The sequence below is a fragment of the Mesocricetus auratus genome, unplaced genomic scaffold (assembly GCF_017639785.1).
Source record: "Mesocricetus auratus isolate SY011 unplaced genomic scaffold, BCM_Maur_2.0 Super-Scaffold_6723, whole genome shotgun sequence".
Lineage (NCBI taxonomy): Eukaryota > Metazoa > Chordata > Mammalia > Rodentia > Cricetidae > Mesocricetus > Mesocricetus auratus.
In genome coordinates, this window is record NW_024429183.1 from 778,356 (window position 1) to 801,513 (window position 23,158).

A 23,158-nucleotide genomic window follows, 5' to 3' on the forward strand; every position below is an offset into this window, starting at 1 on the left:
TTCCTTTTATGTGTGTGATGCTGGGGCTCAAACCCAGGCTCTTGCAAATGTTAGGTGGTTGCTCTACCGTTGAACTAAATCCCTAGTCCTTTTCTGTAAGTTACAAAGGAAATAGGACTTAATATCCAAAAGTCATTTTAGAAAACAAACAAACAAACAAAAACCAAGAAAAAAAAAGAAATCCAAAAAACAGAAAAGGAACTACTTCTTTGTCCTCCAGGCCTCTGGCAGGGTGGGGCTCCTGCTGGACTCCTGCTGTCACGAAGACCAACATGGAACAGCCGCACATGCTGCCACGTGCTCTGCTCATTGCTGGCATCATGGTGTTGGAACTGAGGTGTTACAGCATATCCACTCCTTGTACTGCTGCATTAATGCCCAGCAAGAACTTGCTGCTGACATTTTTTCCAATCCTGAGGTTCAAATGACTGCAGCCAACAAAGCAGTGGGAAGTGTTGAAGATACTTTCTGGGCACTAGGCTTCCTCCTCAGATGCCCTGGCCACACCCATAAGGGAGAGAACCCTTAATCTCTGGGACTTGGGAAAAGGTTACCATTTGATGGCTTCTCTATAGAGATCTATGTATTGCTGCGATCCTGGAGGAGTGGGAGCCCAGAGATCCAGGCATTGCTGTGTTAACCCCTATCTAACCACACTGTCACCTTTCATACACCTCAACCCAACTTCCTTTTGCTGTCACTTTGGTTAAATTTTCTTAAAAATAGTGCTTAAAAATGCTACTTGTAAACTGTAGAGACACACACAAAAGAAAAGCTCAGAATCAACCTTCTGCATATAGGACCTACCTACTTTACACACCAGGATGAATTTAAACCTGTGACCATCCCTTTATACCAGTTCTAAGGAATTTGGAATACTAATTTCCTTCCTTTTGAACAAGCCTGTGACACATCTAGGCCTTGCTTCTCTTTTTTTGGTTTTTGGAGACAGGGTCTCTTTGGCTTTGGAGGCTGTTCTGGAACTAGCTCTTGTAGACCAGGCTGGTCTCGAACTCACAGAGATCTACCTACCTCTGCCTCCCAAGTGCTGGGATTAAAGGCGTGTGCTGCCATTGCCCATCACTTTGTGTGTGAGAGAGACAGAGTGAGGAGTCTTACTAGCCTTAGCTGCTCTGGGACTTGCTATGTAGACCAGGGAGGCAGTGAACTCAAATTGAGATCTCTGGAGTGCTAAAATTAATGGCATTCACTACCACACCTATTTGTATGAGTGGGGACAACTTCATAAAGCTTAAGTCATCAGTTACAAGCCTGTGTCACCACCCTCTGGCTTTCTATGTGGGCTCTTAGAAATTATTTCAGATACTCTTACAGGCCCTTTACCAACAGGTCTCGCTAGCCTCCTCCAAGCTTGAAATTACTGCAAAAGAGCCAAAGGGTACATGCCTGCACTCCCAGTACTAAGGAGGCTGGGGCAGCTGGGTTCAAAGCCGATTTGGACTACACAATGAACTTCAGACCAGACTTCATGGGTTACATGATAAAACCTTGTATCAAAACAAGGAAAAGGGGGTAGAGGAATGGCCCACCTACTATCTGTGCACATTAGATCATCCTGCTTGCATAGGCCAGAAGGCAACTTCATAAGCCCTGGAACTAATTACTGATTGTCATGAACTACTATGTGGGTGCTAAAATTTAACCCTGGTCCTGTCAGCTAGCGCTCTCAACCACTAAGCCAGTCTCTCCAGCACCTTCACAAGAGCCCTTACCTGAAGTTCCAGCAGGATCTGATGCACCTCCATGACAGCTTGCAGATTATACCCCTCAACAGGCCTCCCCATTCAAAAGGACCATCTTACAGAAAATCAAAAGTCCCCAGTGCCCATGTGGTAGCTTAAAGCCAGCACCCGCACATAATAGTGCACATAAACTCACGAAGGTACATACATGTAAGAGAGTGCTAGGAGCTGTGGCATACCTATTCCAGAACTTGGAAGGCTAGCCTGGGTTTCCAGCTTTCCAGGGCTACCTACATAACTCGGATATCCTCTTGCCGCCTAAAGGAATTAGAGGTATGTACCATCACAGACTGGCGGGATTAAAGACATTTTTAAAACCAACGGAAGCCAGAGGTAGATGGACCTGAGTTTGAGGCTAGCCTAATCTTCATATCAAGTTCCAGGATAGCTAGGCTACACAGTGAACTGTGCAAAAAAATTTTTGGTTTTTTGAGAAAGGGTTTCTCTGTATTGTTTTGGAGTTTGTCCTAGAACTTGATCGGGTAGACCAAGCTGGTTTCAAACTCAGAGATCTGCCTGTCTCTCCCTCTTGAGTGCTGGGATTAAAGGTGTGCCTGTCGAATTGCATGGTTTTTAAATAGTTGATCATTTTAAAATGGCTCATAACTTTCATGGTACCAAAGCCGATCAATAAAAATGACCATGGAGCTAAAATTCTAAGGATGCTCAACTGTATTCATAAACTATCAAATTGTTTTCCACACCAGAGGCTGGATGGATGGCTTGCTCTTAAGAGAACCCAAGCCGGGCGTTGGTGGCGCACGCCTTTAATCCCAGCACTCGGGAGGCAGAGGCAGGAGGATCTCTGTGAGTTCGAGACCAGCCTGGTCTACAAGAGCTAGTTCCAGGACAGCCTCCAAAGCCAGAGAAACCCTGTCTCGGAAAAAAAAGAGAGATCACCCAAGTTTGATTCTCTATACCCACATGATAGCTTACCATTCTCTTCTAGCCTCTGTGGACCCTAGATTTGTACAATGTACTCTCATGAAGGCCTAACACAAAAATTTCAAAGTTTTCCATACAGAGGACTTATTCCCCCTTGTGGCCACTCAATATTGGAACCTGCCACCGGCATTAGTAACACTGCCAACTACCAGTCTCCAGTCTGAGTTAGTAGGGATCATGCTACTTCCATGTAGGGTTCACAAGTGACCAAATCTAATGTTTAGTGTCACCCACAAGGTGGGCTGAAAGATAAATCTGTGCTGCCTGGCACCCTTCCAGACCACCTCTACCCTCAAATGTGGACTGAAGGCCTATTCACATGGGCTGCTACCAGCATTTGGCTAACAGCTTCACTAAGCCAATGTTTTGAGCACAAAACCCAAACTACCCCAGGCCTCCAAACCTGTCTCTGGTGTTTGTATAGAGTGCCTACACAAAGCAGGGCAGAACAGGTCAAGGCTCCAAGCCAATGCCAGGATGGGCAAGCGCGTCTCAAACTAGAAAAAGGTCAAATTTGTACAATATCCAAATGCCAGTCTTTCACAAGGTTAATGTAGATGAGCATACTACACCTATTGATATGGAAAACTTTATTGCAATACCCCAATAGCACATCACTTTTTCTTTTCAACATCCTGCTCTGCAGCTTCCTTTGCTCTTTTTGCTCGGATGCCAAAGAGCCGGGCATTGGCCCGGGCCATGCGAAGACTGGCAAAAGCCTTGAAGTTCTTCTCTTCTTCTGTGATAACTCTGGCTTTCTCCTTTTTGTAGACCTGGAAAAAGACACAAGTCAAGGTGATTTGCATTCCTCAACTCTCAGGAGCAAGAAGCTTTCGGGCATACAGAATCACCCTCTAGGATCATAAGCTACCAGTGCTTGGAAGGTTGAGGCAGGAGGATGCTGACTAGACTACAAAGTAAGTTCTACGACAGCTGTGGCTTACATACGGAGGCCGTCTCAGAAACTAGAGCCATGAGTTCAACAAAAAACATGTGTTGGCTAATTCTATGAAAAGTAGTAAAAAAAAAAACAGGATTTCTGAGTCTGGTCTACAGTGAGGAGGACCCAGGTCATTGTAGATGGTAGTCCTGAGATCTATAGCAGCACTCCTCTCCATGGCCTCTGCAACAGCTCTGCCTACAGGTTCGTGCCTTGACTTTCTCCAATGATGGACCTTAGTGTCAAGGTGTGAACTTGGTTTTGACCACAGCATATTATCACAGCAACAGACTCATGCAAGAAACCCTCCACAGGGCCGGGCATTGGTGGCGCATGCCTTTAATCCCAGCACTTGGGAGGCAGAGGCAGGCGGATCTCTGTGAGTTCGAGGCCAGCCTGGTCTACAAGAGCTAGTTCCAGGACAGCCTTCAAAGCCAGAGAAACCCTGTCTCGAAAAACCAAAAAAAAAAAAAAAAAAAACCCACAGCATTCCAAATAATGGATGATAGATTAGGGCCATGCAGATTTCTGAAAGGAAGACAATGTGAGCCCCCTTAAAAAGATGGTCAGCCAGGCAGTGGCATGGCATACGCCTTAACCCCAGGACTCCAGAGGAAGAGGCAGGCAAATTTCTGTGAATTTATCTGGTCCACAGCACAGCTAAGGATAGAGAAACCAACCCTAAAATTCCCTAAAATTCCAAAATTTAAAAAATTGGCCAAGTTGTTCCCAAGCAGCCTCCAATGTCCATCACAACACTTTCCACCTCCCAATCTTATCCAAAGCATTAACAGCCTCTACTTACATTCCGGATGGGCATCACAGGTCCCGTTAGCTGGGTGGCCAGTTTAAGCTCTTCAGCCTGTTTTTAAGAAGAAAAGTTGAGTCCAGCTGACTCCCTTGGGTGTGCTTTGTTCCTAAGGTACAGGCTGCTTGGGGGCCTGAAGCACTCAACATTTCACAGCCCCCATGTGCTGGCTTACTAAGAAGGTACAGGCTGCTTGGGGGCCTGAAGCACTCAACATTTCACAGCCCCCATGTGCTGGCTTACTAAGTATAGGGGAGGGTCCTTTTCGATTGAGGGAACAGAACAAACCCACCTTATTCTAATCCCACACCGGCACACACCAACTAATACTTGTTCAATGCCTGTGTTCTCTACATTTCTGAATACTAAAATACCCCATATCCAAAAATGTTCCTAGATAACCTTGTAGGGGGCATACTCTCAAATAGCAAGTTAGCCCCCAAGTCAATAACTTCCATTAGGACAGAAAAGCACATGGATTTCACACGACTTGTAGTGCTCACTTTCCCATTAGGAGTCAATCCCTCATCTTGCACTGCTGCAGAGAATAAGGCTGCACCAGTGTCATCTCAGCACAGCTGGATCCAGACAGACTCATCTACACTGAACCAAACCCACACCCCGAACACGGGCTGTACTCACAGAACTATCTCCCTTCTTTGGAGCAGACGGCTTCCTGGGGAAGAGGATGAGCTTGGAGCGGTACTCCTTCAGGCGCTGCACATTGGCCTGTAGTGATTCTGTGGATTTGTTTCGCCTCCTTGGGTCCACTGAGATGCCGATGGTGCGCGCCACTTTCTTATGGATACCGGCCACCTGCCCAGAAACAGAAATGGATGAAACACCTCCAAGTCCCTCCCCTGCTGCCCCGGCCTCTCGAGAGCGCTCGGTGACATCAGATGGAAAAGGGTTCAAAAGTACTTTCATCAAGACAGTACAGCGATTCCGGAGAATTGTCATCATTCCACCGAGACCAAGAGCACTCAACGCAGAGACCCCGCGAACTCACCCTGAGTTCTTCCAGGCTGAAGCCCCGGCCAGCTCGGACCTTGGTGTGGTATCTCACCGTCGGGCACCTCACGATAGGCCTGATGGGGCCGGACGCGGGGCGAGGGGCGATGCGGCGCGCTTTCGCCTGCCGGGCCTTGCGTCTGCGGGACAAACACGAGTGAGTCACCACGGGCGCCCACTGCAGCACCCCGCCCTGGGACCTCCCCGGGCCCGCGCGCCACACCTGCGGATCTTGCGTGCCGGCTGGTTGAACCAAGTGTCCACTCGCCGCTGCCAGTCCTTGTGGAAGTGGGGCTTCAGGATCATGCCATTCCGGCTGGGCGCCATGGCTGCCTAAGGCCGTGAGGGAGAGGGCGGCGGGTGAAGGCCAGAGTCCCGAGCTCCCGCCCCGAGTCCTCCCGCCCTGCCCTGGCTCTGGCCCCGTGCCGTCGGCGCCTAGGCTTCTCCATAGCTGCGCAGGCAAGCCTCGCCTCGCCGATGGCAGCGGATGGAGCGCGATGGAGCCCGATGCAACACGATGGTGGCGGCTGGCAGTAGGCACTCACCTCCCGCGCAGGAGAACGGCCGAGCGGAAAAGACCGAGCGGCGCAAAGCCCCCTGGGGTTGTAGAGAGTCTGGCCAATCCAAAACACCTGCGCCCTTTAGCCAATCAAAAACAGGGAAAGGAGGAAATTACGTCATGCCAACCCGCCCACCGGCGGAACATCGCCTCTCTAGCCGTTCGGCTCGTTTCTCGCTGGTTCCCGACCTTGCATATGAAAAGGTCTTTGTAGGGACGGCTGTGTTGGAGGAGCACAGATAGGAAAACTCAAGACTTGCGAATTAAAGCCCCAGAAATCCTTCTCCCTCCTGGGTCCAGTGTTTTTTCTTTTCCCCACCCACTTAGGAACATTTTGCTTCTTCGAGACAGGGTTTCTCTGTGGCTTTGGAGGCTGTTCTGGAAGTCACCCTTGTAGACCAGGCTGGTCTCGAATTCACAGAGATCCACCTGCCTCTGTCTCACGAGTGCTGGGACTAAAGGCGTTGCACCATCAACGCCCGGCTCTTTATTCTTTTAAGATCTGTGGTCTCTCTGTTGCCCAGACTTGCCTAAAACTCAGGCTCCTCTTCCTCACAGCTGAGATTAGAGGCATGTACCGCCATTCCCGATTTTGTTGTTGTTTAGAGTTTTATTTTTTAGTTCATGTGACTCATGTCTGCACTATGTGCATGCAGTGTTCATGGAGGCCGGTAGAGTGCAACGGATTCCCTGAGGCTGGAGAATTGACAGTTGAGAGCTGCTGGGAATTGAGGAAGAGCAAACAGCCAGTGCTTCTAACTACTGAGCCATCTCTCCAGTTCCAAACTCCCCATTTACTTAGATAAATCCTTTAGTCCCAGACTTGGGTGTCACCAAACACATATATTGAATTCCTACCCACAATGGCAGCGACAACAAGCCATGAAGCAGCCAAAGCATATGCCTGTTCTACATCTGTATGCCAATAACCCTGTCTTTTTTCACTCCACCCCTAATTACCAGGTTTCATCCTGATGAAAATTTCATTATAAGTGAAAGGTTCAGGCATTACACTGGCCTGCTCTCCTACTTGGCAGGATTCACTCAGGCAGCGCTCTGGCCAGCCCAGAGTTCCATGAGAACCAGTCTGCATGCAGGTGCAAAGGACCCCTTTAAAGGACAGACCCCTGCCCACTTTCGCTCTCTCCCATCTCATTCTCTCTTCTCTCTCATCTTCCTCTCTGCCATGTCTGTCTCCCCCTTTCAGTTTCACTATAATAAACTATGATTAATATGCTCTCCAAGGCTTGTGCTCTGTCCATCGTGCTGGTCCTGGTTCTATAATTAACAATAAGAACTGTAAAAATGACTTGGGAATTAAGAGAGCTATACATTTTTTTTTAAAGATCTTCAAGGTGTGGCTACAACCCACATTATAGTTGGGCCTGGTTTCACAGACCTCAATCCCAGTGGTTCTAGAAACTGAGGCAGGACAACAGCAATTTTAATGCTTTCTTGGGCAACTCAGTGATACCATCTTTCAAAGTAAAAAAGGTCTTGCAGGATATCGGGTTAAAGGTACTTGCTGCCAAGTTTGACCATTTGATTCCTGGAAGCCACATGGTGGAAGGAGGGAACTGGAACCTCCAGGTTGTCTGCAGTCCCTGTGAGTACCAAGGTATGCTTACACACACTAAAAATGTAATGAAAAGAGGACTGAGGATGTAAGTCAGTGCAGAAAACTTGCCTATTGTATTAGACTCTTTTGTGTGTGAGAGGAGGTGTGGAGGTCTGAAGTTGATGTTGGAGATGTTCTCTGCATTTTTGTTTTTTCAGATAGGGTTTCTCTGTAGACCAGGCTGGCCTCGAACTCACAGAGATCTGCTTGCCTCTGCCTCCTGAGTGCTGAGATTAAAGGTGTGAGCCACCACTGCCCAGCTTGCTTTCCACCTTATTGTTGGATAGGGCCTCTCACTGAACCTAAAACTTATCAATTCGGCAAGATTGAGTGGCTGGCCAGTGACCTCCAGAGATCAAATTCTGTCTGCCCTCTCTCTCACTCTTTCTCAGGGTTATAAACAGGGGATGCTGAGACCTTCAAGCTTGGCAGCAAGTGTCCTTACGGACTGAGCCATCTTGCCACCCCAGAGAAAATATTTGTTGAATACCTTCATCCAAGGTATTAATTTCTTTGAATGAAAGTCAACCTAGGTGTGTTTTCTCAGATTTGTTTCTATGTTCCCACCAAGTACCTGGCTTTCTCTAATCTAAAAGATATTTCCATCTCCACCACCAACTTTTCTTTCTGGATACACAGACTCAGGTTACCTACTACTAACCTAGATCTGCACCTGACTTCCAGTTCTAGCTGCAGTGCTGCCTGGAACACTGGGTGGGCATTAGGGGTCTGAAACGGAAACACTGTTTAGGGTCAAGTTAGTTGAAAGGAAGTGCAGCTGTGATCTTAAGTTTCCTCTGCTGCATAAAACCAAGATGGACATTGAAGTGAACAGTTATGCAAAGACTTGGTTGATGCAGTTTTTCAAACTCTAGCTATAGGTACAGTTCCTGTTCTGCTGGGCAGAGAATTCTGCAGAAGCAGTTATACCCAAGATCTTGTTGGACGGCACCCTTGAGGAGAGGCGTGCTCTGCACAGGATTGTAATCTCTTGCATGATTAGTCCCAGCTTCTCATGGCTATGATATGTTCATTCCGAGGCAAGCTCCCCCTGAAGTAGTCCCTCCCTTCCCTTCCAGTGTTTACTGAAACATAGGTGTCTGGAAGCATCAGAAAATTCCAGCTTAATTCAATAATAAGCTTTCTTATCATTCATAACCTGGGACCCCTTTAGACAAATAACCTTAATTTTTTTGAGTTGTATTCATTATTAATTTAATATTTATGTGTTTGAGCTGATATGAGTTATGTGCACCACAATGTTCAGGAGCCCAGGGTCCAGAAGAGGGTATTGGATCCCTCAGAACTAGAGTTATATAGGTGGTTGTGAGCTGCCACAGAGGTGTCAGGAATCAAATCCTGGGTCCTTCTGCAAAAGCAGTAAACATGCCAAGCAGTGGTGGTGCACCCCTTTGGTCCCAGCACTCAGGAGGCAGAGGCAGGTAGATCTCTGAGTTTGAGGCCAGCCTGGTCTAGAGAGCAGGTTCCAAGATAGCCAGGTCTAGACAGAGAAACCATATCTCAAAAAAACAAAAAACAAGCCGGGCAGTGGTGTTGCATGCCTTTAGTCCCAGTACTCAGGAGGCAGAGGCAGACAGATCTCTGTGAGTTCAAGAGCAGCCAGGTCTACAGAGTGAATTCCAGGACAGGCTCCAAAGCTACACAGAGAAACTTCGTCTCAAAAACAAAAAAACAAAAAAGGGGACATAGAAAACAACAAAAAGAGCGAGCAGTAAACTTTTGTCTGTTTTTTGTTTTTAGAGACAGGGTTTCTATGTAGGTTTGGAGACTGTCCTAGAACTCTTTTTGAAGACCAGGCTGGTCTCGAAGTCTCAGAGATCCGCCTGTCTCTGCCTCCCAAGTGCTGGGATTAAAGAGCAGTAAACTCTTAACCATTGAGCCAGTCCTCTCCAGCCCCCAATTCTGATTGTTTAAAAATTTTTTTATCAGAATCGCATAGTGTTTCTGACTGGACTTGGTGGTACACACCCATAATCCCAGCAATCAGAAGACAGAAACATTTTGATGCTGGCCAGGGCTACTTAATCGAGACCTGGTCTCAAAAAACCAAGCCGGGCGTTGGTGGCGCACGCCTTTAATCCCAGCACTCGGGAGGCAGAGGCAGGCGGATCTCTGTGAGTTCGAGGCCAGCCTGGTCTACAGAATGAGTTCCAGGACAGCTTCCAAAACAATACAGAGAAACCCTGTCTCGAAAAACCAAAAACAAAACAAAACAAACAAAAAACAAAAAATTAGGGTTGGAGAGATGGTTTAGTGGCTAAGGGTACTTACTTGTTCTGGCAGAGGCTTGGTTTTGATTACCAGCACCCACACGGTGGTCACACTATTCTTAACTGTAGTCCCAGGATATCTAGCGTAGCACTGCATGTGATACATGTATACACATTCAGGCAAAAAAAATTTTTTTTGGTTTTTCTAGACAGGGTTTTTCTGTATTATTTTGGAGGCTGTCCTGGAACTCACTTTGTAGACCAGGCTGGCCTTAGACTCACAGAGTTCTGCCTGCCGCTGCCTTCCAAGTGCTGAGATTAAAGGCATGTGCCACCAACTCCCGGCCAGGCAAAATATTTATGCACATAAAAATTTAAAATCTAGCCAGGCGTTGGTGGCGCACGCCTTTAATCCCACCACTCTGGAGGCAGAGGCAGGCGGATCTCTGTGAGTTCGAGACCAGCCTGGACTACCAAGCGAGTTCCAGGACAGCCTCCAAAACCACAGAGAAACCCTGTCTCGAAAAAAAAAATTTTTAATCTAAAAAAACAAAAAGGTAGGCAAATGGGACTGTTTCAGTGGGTGAGAGTTTTATATTGGCTTATTATTATTCACTTTATTTTAGAGATAGGGTCTCACTATGTAGCTCTGGCTGGTGTGGAACTCTGTAAATCAACTAGAGTGGGCTCAAAACTCATCAGTGTCTGCCTGTTTCTGCATTCTAAGTGCTGGAACTAAAGGGTTGTGTGACCAAGCCTGGCACACTTTTTTTGTGTGTATGGATCTGGGTATATTTGTGTCCTGGCATGAACTGGTCAAAGGACAACTATAGGAATCCAGCAATTGAACTCGGGTTAACAGGTTTGCAGAGTCATCATGCTTGTTTAAGACAACGCATTGGAGAAATGTAAAACCTAACTATATGCTAATCTTTGTTAAGAACTAGAACTCAGATCAAATGTAAAATGTTCTTTTTTTTTTTTTTTTTTTTGGTTTTTACAAGACAGGGTTTCTCTGTATTGTTTTGGAGGCTGATATATCGGTCCAGCCCGGCCTCGAACTCACAGAGATCCGCCTGCCTCTGCCTCCCGAGTGCTGGGATTAAAGGCGTGCGCCACCACCACCCGGCGTAAAATGTTCTTAAACCCTTAAATCACCCCAGCTGCTCTTGCTGGTCCTTGCTACTGCTTCCTACTGCCCAGAATTTCCTCAGATGCAGAGTGCTGGGCAATAACAACAATTTGCTCTAACAGGAAGTCACTGTAACCCATGCTCCAAATGCCACTGCACAGGAAGGGTGGAGACACCGCAGGCAGGAACTATGAACCAGCAAGTGTCTGTGGCTCACTCTGCATGGTTTGAGTTCAGATACTTACACAAAGGGCTCAAGGTGTAAAGTGAAAACAAGACCCATGGCCACACAGCTCAAATGTGGATTCTCTATCACAAAATGTGTGAGGAATCAATGGTGGTGGAAGCCAAGACACTCTATACATAAGAACAAGACAGGGGAAATTCTCCACTTGCACACAGCAGTAGGTGGCAGTATTTGCATCTTCCAACAGTGCCTGTTCCCAACTTTGGCCCCCTTAATGAGTGAGCACAGTGATGAGGACAGTCAGTTCAGAGGGTCTTTCATCTTGGATCCTATTAGCATTCTGAGGGAGTCCAAGACATAAACAGGGGATTCTTTAGTCCAACTGGTGGGCTACCTACAGAGTCACACATGGAGACTGCATCTGAAGCCCCAGGGACTAGACTATTCCATTGAGTCTAGTCCACAAGGAAAGCAATACATATGGAAAGGTCAGTTGTCTCTGCATTCGATTTAATAATCTTGAACCAATAGATATCCAAAGTCTTCGGCAAAAACCAGAGAGAGCTAACAGAAGCTGAGGTTCAAGTTTCAGGTGAAAAGACTCTGGGAGGCTGGTGGCAGCTTGCCAACAAGTAAGTTCTGCACTAACTGCAGGTGCAGCCGAGGAAAGCAGTGAGCCGAGCCGAGTGGGGCTAGGGAGCCGGAGCATCCTCCTCCGCTGAGGCTTGTTTCTCCTTTTCAGCATCAATCCATTTCTGTGGTGCAATCATTTTCTTTGGACCATGGGGCGGAGGGCCAATGAGGGCCTCAATGTCCTCATAGTTTATCACTTCCTTTTCCAGAAGGGCATTCGCCAGCTAGAAAGAACAAACACGGCAGTGTGTGAGTGCCTTGGAGAGCAGAGCATCAGAGATGGAAACCCATCCCACAGAATGTCTCTGTGTCCCAGTAAAGTAGGAGGGCTCATCTGTGAGCAGGATGCCTCGGAAAGGCCACCTTCCCAGAGAGACACAGGCGCAAAGGCAGTTCAGGCAAAGAATTGCTCCCTGTCTTTACCCTAAAAGTGATCTGTCAGCTGCCAGCCTCATTCATTTTTCTATTTCCTTTCAAAACCTCTGCTTATTTCTGGCAACTGCAATTTCCTTCGCCAAACAAGGTGTGTGTGTCTGGGAGAGGCAGGCAGGGGCGCTAAATCCAGAGCCTCGTGCTTGGAATCTGTGGAAATAGGCACTGACCGACACAACTGGGGAGGGATCTCTGCTACTCTAGATACAGCTCTGAACATTAACATCATCGTCATCTTCATAACTATTACTGTACTCCCAGACAGGAATATGTGTGTTGTGTGTGTGTAATATTAGGCTGACTTCAAGCTTTCTATGTTCCTGTCTCAACTCTCTCTCTCTCTCTCTCTCTCTCTCTCTCTCTCTCTCTCTCTCTCTCTCTCTCTCTCTCTCTCTCTCTCTCTCTCTCCCTCTCCCTCTCCCTCTCCCTCTCCCTCTCCCTCTCCCTCTCTCTCTCCCTCCTGGTGTTTTTGAGACAGGGTTTCTCTGTGTCTTTGGAGGCTGTCCTGGAACTAGCTCTTGTAGACCAGGATGGTCTCGAACTAACAGAGATCCACCTGCCTCTGCCTCCCGAGTGCTGGGATTAAAGGCGTGAGCCACCACCACCCGGCCTGTCTCAACTTCTTGAGTGCCAGGATTACAAGCATATGCTATCAAGCCTGGCCCAGAAAATATTTTTATCCTAAAGGTCCTGTGTCTGTAGCCACATCCTGCTAGGTCTTGCTGGCTAAGAAAACTCTTTTAAGAGCTGGGTATGGTGGAACACATCTTTAACACCAGCACAGCAGAGACAGAGAGAAAGGCAGGCTTGTAAGTTTGAGGTCACCCTAGTTCCAGGCCAGCTAGGGCTACATAGTGAGACCCTATTTCAAAACAACACAAACAAAACAAAACTCTTCCAACTCAGAGTTGCTCATACAGAGGACCTGGGTTTGGTTCCCAGCATCTACATGGCAGCTTTCAATTGTCTATAACTCCAATGCCAAGGGAATACATCCTCTTCTGACCACTGAAGGTTCCTGAACACTCAAGTACATGCATAGACATTAATAAATAAATCTAAACACAATATTTAAAAGAAAACTCTTCCACGTTTTCTCTCTCTCTCTCTCTCTCTTTTTTTTTTTTGGTGATGCTGGACCTTAACATGCTAGGCATGGGGGTGATGTCTATAGCCATACTGAAGAGGTACAGTTCCCCCTTTGCTCTAATCTGTCACTAGACTAAAACCTATTGTAGTTCAGCCCAAACAGAGGCAGCTCTGTTCTGCAGTCAGTGTGATACCCATGGGTGGTCTTGCCAACCCCCATCCTCCTCCCAATACAGTCAGCTGAAGTTCTCCACAGTAACACTGGCTCCTTACTAGGCAGAGGTTACTTCAGCAGAGACTGCACTGCCATAGGATCTAGCGAGGTAGATCTGCTCCAGGACCAATACTCTAAGGGCCTGAAACAGGATTCCAAACTAACATAGCAGCTGCCTCTTTTCTCTGTGCAACAGCCTTAGCTGTCCTGGAACTTGCTTTGTATACCAGGCTGAACTCGAATTCAGAGAGATCTGCTTGCCTCTGCCTCCTGAGTGCTGGAATTAAAGGTATGTGTCACCATACTTGGCTTTTTTGGTTTTTTAATTTAAATTTAAGATTTTGTTTTGGAAGCAAGATTTACTCTGTAGGCTAAGCTGGCCATGAACTCAACTATCCTTGAGCTTCTGCCTCCAGAGAGCTGGGATGACAGGCCTGTTCCAACAATGCTTGGCTCAGTTGCCTCATTCTAAGAAATAAAAAGGCTAGAAATAACTACCCACATCAACTCTTGTCTGTCTTCATGTGGGACCAAGAACTATCACTTCCATTGCCTTCTAGGTAGAAGCCATCATAACCTAGGGACACAGTGTCCTCACTTCTGGACTCTGGAGCTGTCCTCCAAAAAATGACTACCCACACTAACATACCAGACAAACCCACAGGACATCCTGCAGGTTTGTGCTATGTTTAGGATCCTGTGGTTACTGAACCCCAGGAAGTCTGAGATATGGTCAAAGGCAAGAGGAGTATAAGGAGATGGAATGACTGACTGCATGTCCTGTGGGATCAGGCCACTGGGAAGGTGAGCAGGTGTAGCTTTTCTCAATCTAAAACTATTGTAAAATGAAAAAAGATTTTTGAAAAAGTCTGAGGGAGGGCTGGAGAGACGTCTCTGTGGTTAAGAGCATATACTTACTGAGTAGAGTGGAACACACCTTAATTCTAGCACTTGGGAGGCAGAGGCATGGCAATCTCTGTGAGTTTGAGGCCAACATGGTTTACAAAGTGAGTTAGGACAGTCAGGAAGATGTATAGAGACCCTGTCTCAAAAAACAAACAAAGAACCCACAAAAGAAGAAGGTGGTGAAAGAGAAGAAAAGCATATTTTACTTTTGCAGAGGAATCAAATTCCTTTCTCAGTACTCTGGTCAGTGGCTCACAACACTTGAATCCCAGCTCCAAAGGACCAATGCCTTCTTCTGGCCTCTGTGGTCACTTGCACTCAAGTGCAGATACATGTAATTAAGAATAAAATTTAAGCCAGGCATTGGTGGCTCATGCTTTTAATAATCCCAGCACTTGAGAGGCAGAGGTGGGAAGATCTCTGTGAGTTCGATGCCCATCTTCCTCTCAGACGTAATTGGTGCTGCCAGGAGCAGACATTTCTCATTGTCAAGAAAAACGCTAAACCATTTAAATGCCATTTTCTGAATATCTTTGAAAGGTTTGAAGACTATCTATCTATCTCAAATATATCTCTGTATATTTAGAAAACCTAACTTACCTAACTATAAGTTCTGACTATTATAAATAACTATCTATAGTCTTGTATTTATGTGTTACCTTTAAAAGATCAGTATAAGAACAATACTTAAACAAGAGGAGAAATATACATATCACAAAATTTTTTTTCCAAGAGAAAAAGTTTAAGTGTTGGAAAAGCCCTAAAATTCAGTATTGATTGCTGCTAGTACTACATAACATGTGCATGAGGGTAGAGAAAACTTTCCTCTGAATGAACAAGCTTGCTATGATTACAGTAAGAAGACAAGAAACACATTCTAGCTGAATGGGGGTGTCAGTGTTGACCATGCTGCCCCTACACTTCTAGGGCTCCTGAGATGCACTGGGGATGCTTGGGCCCCACATGCCTTACCGCCTGCAGCTTGTCCAGGTTGTCAAGCAGCACCCTCTCAGTGTGCCTATAGGCTTTAGCCACCAGCAGTTTTGCTTCCTGTAAAGGAAGAGATAAGTCTGTCATGAGAAAGGTATGAAACACTGTCCACAGACTCACTGACAGCCAGCTCTAAAACTAAGGTGCGTAAAACTCAGTTAAGGAGCAGGCCCATCTTCACAATACACAGCAGCAGTGTCTCCTGCTCTCATTCTGTCTAAGGAATGCACACCCACCAGCCACCCTCACCCTAGAGAGAGCAACTGGGCAACCCACAGCTGCTACATTGCACAAGCAATTGCAGCTGGTCCTGAACAGACCCAGGGGCCATGCTGGCCCAGCTTGTGGGCTACAGGGATCATGTACACTGCTCTACCACTTGGTATCCTTATTTGACATTATTCCCAGTTCCATATCTAGCTTTATTTGGGAGCATCTAGGTCATCTCCCAAGAGAACACACTTAACAGGTCAGAGTCCAGAACAAAACACCAGCCACATTAGGCCTCAATACATGCTCATCTGACTGTGCTAGTAGGCTCCTGCAGGAGGCCCGGATGCTTCTTCTCCATGGGCAGTAAGGCCTGTGACCACTCACATGGTCCATCAGCTGCTGGAGGCCCTGGCTAAAGGGACGTCGTCCAATGCCTATGAGGCCCTCTTGTGCCTCGGGGAAGGAGACAGGCCCAATGCTAGGTGCCATCCCAAACTGTTTCACCATGGAGTAGGCAATGCGGGTAACCTTCCTCAAGTCATCCTGGGCCCCTGGAACCAAGAAAAGGAGGTATTCTGAAGAGCACATGCATACAAGAGCACCAGACCTCAGGCTGTCACAAAGCAAGCCGCACCCAACATCCCAGATTATTATGCTTACAACTTCCATAGCAAGACACTGACTGTGACAGAGAACCTTGTTATTCTCTGTTTTTAAAAAAATATAATTGATTTTTAAAAAAATATAATTGATTTTTATGTACATTAGTGTTTTTTTCTGCATGTATGTCTATATGAGGGTGTTGGGTCATCTAGAACTGGTGTTACAGACAGTTGTGAGCTGCCATGTGGGTGCTGGGAATTGAACCCAAGTCCTCTGAAAGAGCAATCAGTGCTCTTAACTGATGAGACATCTTGCCAGTCCCAATATTCTTTTTTTATTACCTTTATTCATTTGGTTTTTCGAGACAGGGTTTCTCTGTGGCTTTGGAGGCTGTCTTGAACTAGCTCTTGTAGACCAGGCAGGTCTCAAACTCACAGAGATCTGCCTGCCTCTGCCTCCCAAATGCTGGGACTAAAGGCGTGCGCCACCACCACCCAGCAAAATAAGTTACCTTAAACTAAAGCTTCTGCGGCTAGGCAATGGTGGCACATGCATTTAATCCCAGCACTCGGGAAGTGGAGCAGGTGGCTCTCTGTGAGTTCGAGGTCAGCCTAGTCTACAGAGTGAGTTCCAGGACAGCCTCCAAAGCTACAGAGAAACCCTGTCTCTAAAAAAAACCAAAAAACAAAAACAAGCCTATATCCGGTGTGGGCAAGCTGACGGCCGCCTTTTCGGCTTTCAGCTTGGAGGAGGCTACTGTGCAACTTTCGTCGGTAGTCTCAAATCCAGCGGGTTCATCCAAATCCAGCTGCCTTGGCCCCCAAGATCGGTTCCCTGGGTCTATACCCAAGGAAAGCTAGTGACCATTGTGAAGGCTACGGGTGACTGGAAAGGCCTGAGGATCACAGTGAAACTGACCATCTAGAACAGACAGGCCCAGGTGGTGCCCTCTGCCTCAGCCCTGATATTAAAACCCTCAAGGAGCCAAGAGACAGAAAGAAGCAGAAGAGCATTGAACACAGTGGAAACATCACTTTCAATGAATTTTCAGCATTGCCCGGCAGATGCTACACCGATCTTTAGCCAGAGAACTTTCTGGAACTATTAAACAGATCCTGGGTACTGCACAGTCTGTGGGCTGCAATGTGGATGGCCGCCACCTTCATGACATCATTGATGACATCAACAGTGGTGTAATGGAGTACCCAGTTAGTTAAGAAGCAACAAGAGAAAATACCTCAATAAAAAACAATGATAACCAGTGGGAAACAAAAACAAAAACCAAACAGTCGGGCGTTGGTGGCGCACGCCTTTAATTCTAGCACTCGGGAGGCAGAGGCAGGTGGATCTCTGTGAGTTCGTGGCCAGCCTGGTCTACAGAGCGAGTTCTAGGATAGCCTCCAAAACAATACAGAGAAACCCTGTCTCGAAAAACCAAACCAAACCAAAAACAAACAAACAAAAAAGTAAAGCTTTTGCTTAATTCCAAGACTCCTCTGGCTACAACTATATCTGCACTGCACACATCTACCAGTCTCACCCTATCAGGTGCACTGAGCAGAAGGAAATAGGCATCAGAGTACTTTGGCAAAGCCACACCCCAAGGGCTGTCTCCTCACCAGAGGTAACTCTATTGAAAAAGATGGCCTCAGCTGCGCGACCGCCTAGGGCCATGCACATCCGCTCAAACAGCTGCTCCTTGGTGAAGAGGTACTGGTCCCGAGGGAGCATCTGAGCGAAGCCCAGGGCAGCGTTTGTTCGAGGTGCTATGGAGACCTAAGGAAGAACAACAGAGCGGGAAGCAAGTGACCTCAGAGTGAGACAGGAGCCTCCTAAAACCATCACCACAGGTTGCCACGTAGTCAGGTTGATCTATATATCCCATTCTTAGAGAATCCGCACACTGCAAAAGGCAGCTCAGGGAAGCAGGAGTTTCTGTATGGTATGTTCCTCAGTAGCATAGGAAGTCAGAATGACAGGGCTCTTAGAAGCAATCACCTCACATGCCAGTTGGCACTGACCCATGGGAAACTCCAGAATGTACCCAAGGAAGGGAGGCCACCAGCTCTCCTTATCCCCCCTACCATCCAATGCCAGACATTTTTTTTTCACAGACCAAGTCTTGACCTTAATTTTAAAAGCTGCATATTTATTTCATTTTCTGACTCTGTGCTGGTGTCTTCAACACTTTCACAACAATTTCCTGCTCCTCCATAAGGAAAGCCTGCTTGATCCTGTCATAGACACACTTGGCACACATAGAGCCACCGTAGGCCCTGCTGACACGCTTCTTTGTCTTTGACAGTCTCATAAGAACTTTCAGTCTGACAGCATGAACTTCTCAAAGTCTTCCTGGGCACACACTGCATTCGGATTTAGGTGCTTTCCCAACCTTCTTGGTATAAAGGTAAACAATCCTGTTGCCAGGGGTTCGAGACAACCTAGTTTTGTTAGAGGCTGTATTGTAGGAAATCCTACGTCGGTATGTCAGACGCTGGACCATTCTGAGTGCCTCTAAGCACCATCCCCAGAAGAGCAGGCCAATGCCAGACATTTGAGAAAGGCAGGACTACTGCTCCAACAGGCCAAGAAGAAGCTGCTATATTACAAAGAAAAGTGGCTGGGGCAGGTCTATGCAGGCCCAGCTGCCTGTGAGCCCCAGAAAGAAGCTAGTATTAATACTCAAAGTCAGAGCATGACTCAATTCAGTGGTAAAGAGCTTACTTAGCATGTGCAAGGCTCTAGGCTGGATCCCCAGAACTGCCAGAAAGAAAAAAAGATGGGGGCTGGAGAGATGGTTCAATAGTACTGGCTTCTCTTCCACAGGATTCTGAGGTTGATTCCAAGCAACTACACGGTGTTTACAACCATCTGTAACTCTGGTTCAAGAGGATCCAATGCACTCGGCACATATGTGGTACACTGACATACATGTAGTCAAAATACCCACACATAACAAAATAATAAAAAGGAAAAAGTTTAGGATTTTTGTTTTGTTTTTTGAGTCAGGATTTAATGGTATGGGCTACCACCACCCAGCAAAAAGAAGTTTTTTTTTTGTTTTTCAGACAGAGATTCTCTGTGTTGCCCTTGGCTATTCTGGAACTACTTCTATAGACCAGGGTGGACTCAAGCTCACAGAGATATGCCTGCCTGTGCCACCTGAGTGCTGAGATTAACCTCCTGTCAACCCCAGGAACACAGAAGGGACTGCTGCACTCTGCTTCAAAGAGACCAATATGTTGTTAGCTCTGAAAACAGCAGCCGAAACTGAGCGAGAGAGTGCATACAGGCAGTTGGCTGCCTGCTGCACCGTCTTGTCCTGCATGGCTGTGGTGGGAACAGTAGAGTCACAAAGCCCTTATGGGACCCTTGCAACTTGTTAGAGCTACTCAGACCTCCCTAGAGGATAAACCAGATGACACATTTCTTGTCCCATATCCCTGGGTTCCTCAAGAGTCTCTATGCACAGTCTACATGATTTCTGGAAACTATCTCAAATAACCATTTGCCATCTGAGCAGAAACAATTTCAGCTCTTTGCCACGAGGCTCAAATGGGCACGAACAGGCCTTGGACATAGGAAACTTTCCATTCGTGCCTGGTAATTGAGGCTTAGGACCCACTCCTGCTTCTCTTCCTAGTTCTTGCTAGGGGCTATAGTCAGAGTCATGCAACGTTGGTGATACAATTTCTCTTACATAACAAACGCATGTGGTATTTCCTAGACCAGATGGGTAAAGGTCTATAATCACAATGCCTACCACCATTTTCATCACAACCCACCTTCATTACAGCTTCTGTATGTTCTAGCAGCCAACCGACCAAGGCATGGCCAGATTCATGGAAGGCAACCACTCTCTGCTCCTCCTTGGAAAGGATCTTACTCTTTTTAGCAGTTCCTGAAAGAAGTCAAGAACCAAGTTCAGGAACAGTGTGCTCTGGTACCTCCCGGGCGCTCTCTTCTTGCTTGGCACTTCTGTGGCTCTGCTGACTTTTCACACAGACTCGTTTTTTTTGTTTGTTTGTTTGTCTTGAGACAGGGTTTCTCTGTGTACCTTTGGAGCCTGTCCTGGAACTTGTTCTGTAGACCAGGCTGGCTTCAAACTCACAGAGATACGCCTGCCTCTGCCTCCCGAGTGCTGGAACTAAAGGCGTGTGCCACCAATGTCGGGCTTAACACAGACTCTTAACACACAATCTCAAGGGAGTTCTAGGGAAGAAATGGAAGGCTTCTTGGGAACCATCAAAATATTTTTTTGGGGGGGCAGTTTCTGAGACAGGGTTTCTCTGTGGCTCTGGAGGCTGTCCTGGAACTAGCTCTTGTAGACCAGACTGGTCTTGAACTCACAGAGATCCGCCTGCCTCTGCCTCCTGAGTGCTGGGACTAAAGGCATGTGCCACCACCACCTGGCTTTTGAAGATTTTTTTTTAAAGATTTATTTATTTATCACATATACAGTGTTCTGCCTATATACCAGAAGAGGGCACCAGACTGAATTGTAGATGGCTGTGAGCCACCATGTGGTTGCTGGGAATTGAACTCAGGACTCCTGGAAGAACAGTTAGCACTCTTAACCTCTGAGCCACCTCTCCAGCCCAAAGATGTTTTTATATTTGCTTGAGGAGTAGGTCTGTTCTGAGGTAAGTTTACAATATCTCATGTGGAGGAAAAGTAATAATTCCTTGCTACTTATGACAGAACAATAGAACCTGGGTCAAGTTCCACCTACCCCACGCCTAGCTTGTCTGGCATAGACAACTTCTGACTGGTTGTCTGAAAGCTTCAACCCCAACAAGGCCTTAACAAGGGATGTGGTCCTCATACCAGCAATGACACGCTCCACGGCATACTCAAAGTTGAGCGTGTGGACAGATGTGTGCCCCTCCCGTGCAGCATGCAGTGCGGCCTCATTGCAGATGTTGGCGATGTCAGCGCCTGTCAACACAAACCACAGGCAGGGATGGGGAATGGTGCTGGCTCTTCCCTGTCAGCATTTAGGAAAAGGAGAGAGAAGGAAGGAGACTCAGCTTTTAATGACGAAAAACAAAAAGGCAAAAGAGCCAGCCATAGGGGCACAGGCCTATGATTCCATTACTGGGGAGGCTGAGGCAAGAGGACTACAAGTTCTAGGCAATCTAGGCAAGCATAGCCTGCATAAAGGAACTTTGTCTCAAAATAACAAAGGACCAAAAAGGAAAGGAAAGGAAGGAAGAAGGGAGGGGGAAGGAAGGGAAGAGGGAGGGAAGGAGGGAGGGGAGAGGAAGGAAACGAAAAGTTGCCAGTGGTGAACTGTAGGAGGAGGCAGGTGGCAGACAATTGTGCTATCCCAGAAGTCCTCTCCAGGGCAGCTGGCTGAAGCACTGCCATGCTATGCGATTCTGGATCTTACAGTCCCTTGCCTGTCTTTTCTGCACTGTTTTATGTCACCTGACACTTCTTATGTGTACAAAAGAGCAAGAACAAAGGGCTCTCACGTATACAAATTCTATTAAAGACTGAAGGGCAATCAAAAAGGAAGAAAGTAGTCCAAGAGCAATTTTTTTTTAAATTTTAGAGACGGGGTCTCATGCTATAGCCTAGCCTGCCCTTAAACTCACAGCAGTCCTTATGTCTCAGCCTCTCAAGTGATTAAGATTACAGGCATACATGCCAATGCACATGAAATAGAAAATAAACAAACAAACAAACAAAAAAAACACCAGCCTGGTTTTCAGGGCATTTTTTTTTCAAGACAGGGTTTCTCTGTATTGCTTTGGCGCCTGTCCTGGAACTTACGCTGTAGACCAGGCTGGTCTCAAACTTACAGTGAGCCTCCCAAGTGCTGGGATTAAAGGCATGCACCACCGACCAGCTCAAGGTACTTTCAAACGCACATTAACCTTTAAAATGAGAGCTATGCAGAAAGGAAACTAACTGTGATTTCTTTTTTGTTTTTGTTTTTTGTTTTTTGAGGTAGGGTTTCTCTGTGTAGCCCTGCCTGTCTGGGAACTCACAGAGATCACCTGTCCCTGCTTCCTGAGAGCTGAGATTAAAGGTGTGAACCACCATTGCAAGCACCTAATTGTGATTTCTACTTCACTGGAAATCACATGGGGACTGTGTGTAGGAAGCCTGGTGGAGTAGTCTAAACTGGAAGGTGTTCTCTATGCAAACACAACACAGGAGACACTGCCAGACTGTCTCACAGTCCCCCTATGACAGAAGCTCTAGGACCATGATGCTGCTGCCTGATTCTTTGGTAGAGACATCACAGCTGCTACCTGTGAAGTAGGTGAGCTATAATACTTCTTGCTATTGCTTCCAACATCTGGAAGGAAGAAAGTTTCTCTTTTCTGTCCCTTTGCTGCTTGCATTTGAACTTGATCTCATCCAGATGTGGGCTGATTAATGACTCAGAACAGGGACAGCACTCGCATGGGAAGACAGAGGCTCTCCATCATGAATACATGTCCCAGGTTGAGGTCATACCACTGAATCCTGGTGTCAGCTCTGCCAGCCGCTGGGAGTAAAAACTGCTAGGCTGGGTCAACTTCAGGCCTTTCAGGTGCTGCTCGAAAATCTCCCGTCTCTCCTGTCACAAATAAGGAAGACAAAGCTGAATTAACACTTGGCTAACAAGTCAAACCCTTCTCTCATAAACTCCATGAATGAAACTTGTGAAGATTACAGGAAACACTGGCTTCTGCATTCTTATCCATGGTTGTGAAAACCAATTTAGAAAACTCCAAACATTAATTTAAAGATGAAAAGAAAATAAATGTAACAGAATATAAGTAAAGCATATCACACATAGCAAAGATTTAGTCCATAAAAATTCTGCAAGTTACACATTCTGGATCCTGACATAAAATTTCTGACATTGTCAGGAGACACCCGGTTCC

At 46.7% G+C, this 23,158-nt stretch overlaps 2 protein-coding genes, 1 non-coding gene and 1 pseudogene across 5 annotated transcripts in view; all 4 read right to left on the reverse strand.

Moving 5' to 3' along the window:
- Nucleotides 1-3,283: 3,283 nt before the first annotated feature.
- On the reverse strand, nt 3,284-6,151 carry Rpl13 (ribosomal protein L13). The gene is made up of 6 exons (XM_040735265.1): nt 6,013-6,151; nt 5,691-5,800; nt 5,466-5,607; nt 5,099-5,272; nt 4,454-4,510; nt 3,284-3,481 (listed from the first exon to the last, which is right to left on the reverse strand). Exons 2-6 carry the CDS (start codon nt 5,792-5,794, stop codon nt 3,323-3,325), a joined length of 636 nt encoding a protein of 211 aa, XP_040591199.1. The 5' UTR covers nt 5,795-5,800; nt 6,013-6,151; the 3' UTR covers nt 3,284-3,322.
- Nucleotides 5,345-5,418, reverse strand: LOC121136669. Its single transcript, XR_005873724.1, has one exon. It is a non-coding gene; the product is annotated as a small nucleolar RNA MBII-202 (small nucleolar RNA).
- Nucleotides 6,152-11,301: 5,150 nt separating the features above from the next.
- The window catches only part of Spg7 (SPG7 matrix AAA peptidase subunit, paraplegin), a 44,001-nt gene continuing 32,144 nt past the window's right edge, over nt 11,302-23,158 (reverse strand). For 2 of the 3 annotated variants that reach the window (XM_021229020.2, XM_005073142.4), the window contains exons 11-17: nt 22,746-22,848; nt 21,102-21,212; nt 20,060-20,175; nt 17,894-18,050; nt 16,056-16,222; nt 15,441-15,518; nt 11,302-12,051 (exon numbers count right to left, since the gene is read on the reverse strand). In XM_021229020.2, the coding sequence (XP_021084679.1) occupies nt 11,887-12,051; nt 15,441-15,518; nt 16,056-16,222; nt 17,894-18,050; nt 20,060-20,175; nt 21,102-21,212; nt 22,746-22,848 (897 nt within the window). In that variant the 3' untranslated portion in view covers nt 11,302-11,886. The remainder of the gene's footprint in view (nt 12,052-15,440; nt 15,519-16,055; nt 16,223-17,893; nt 18,051-20,059; nt 20,176-21,101; nt 21,213-22,745; nt 22,849-23,158) is intronic. The other variant, XM_040735273.1, reaches the window with a different exon arrangement.
- Nucleotides 18,058-19,301, reverse strand: LOC106021392 (annotated as a pseudogene).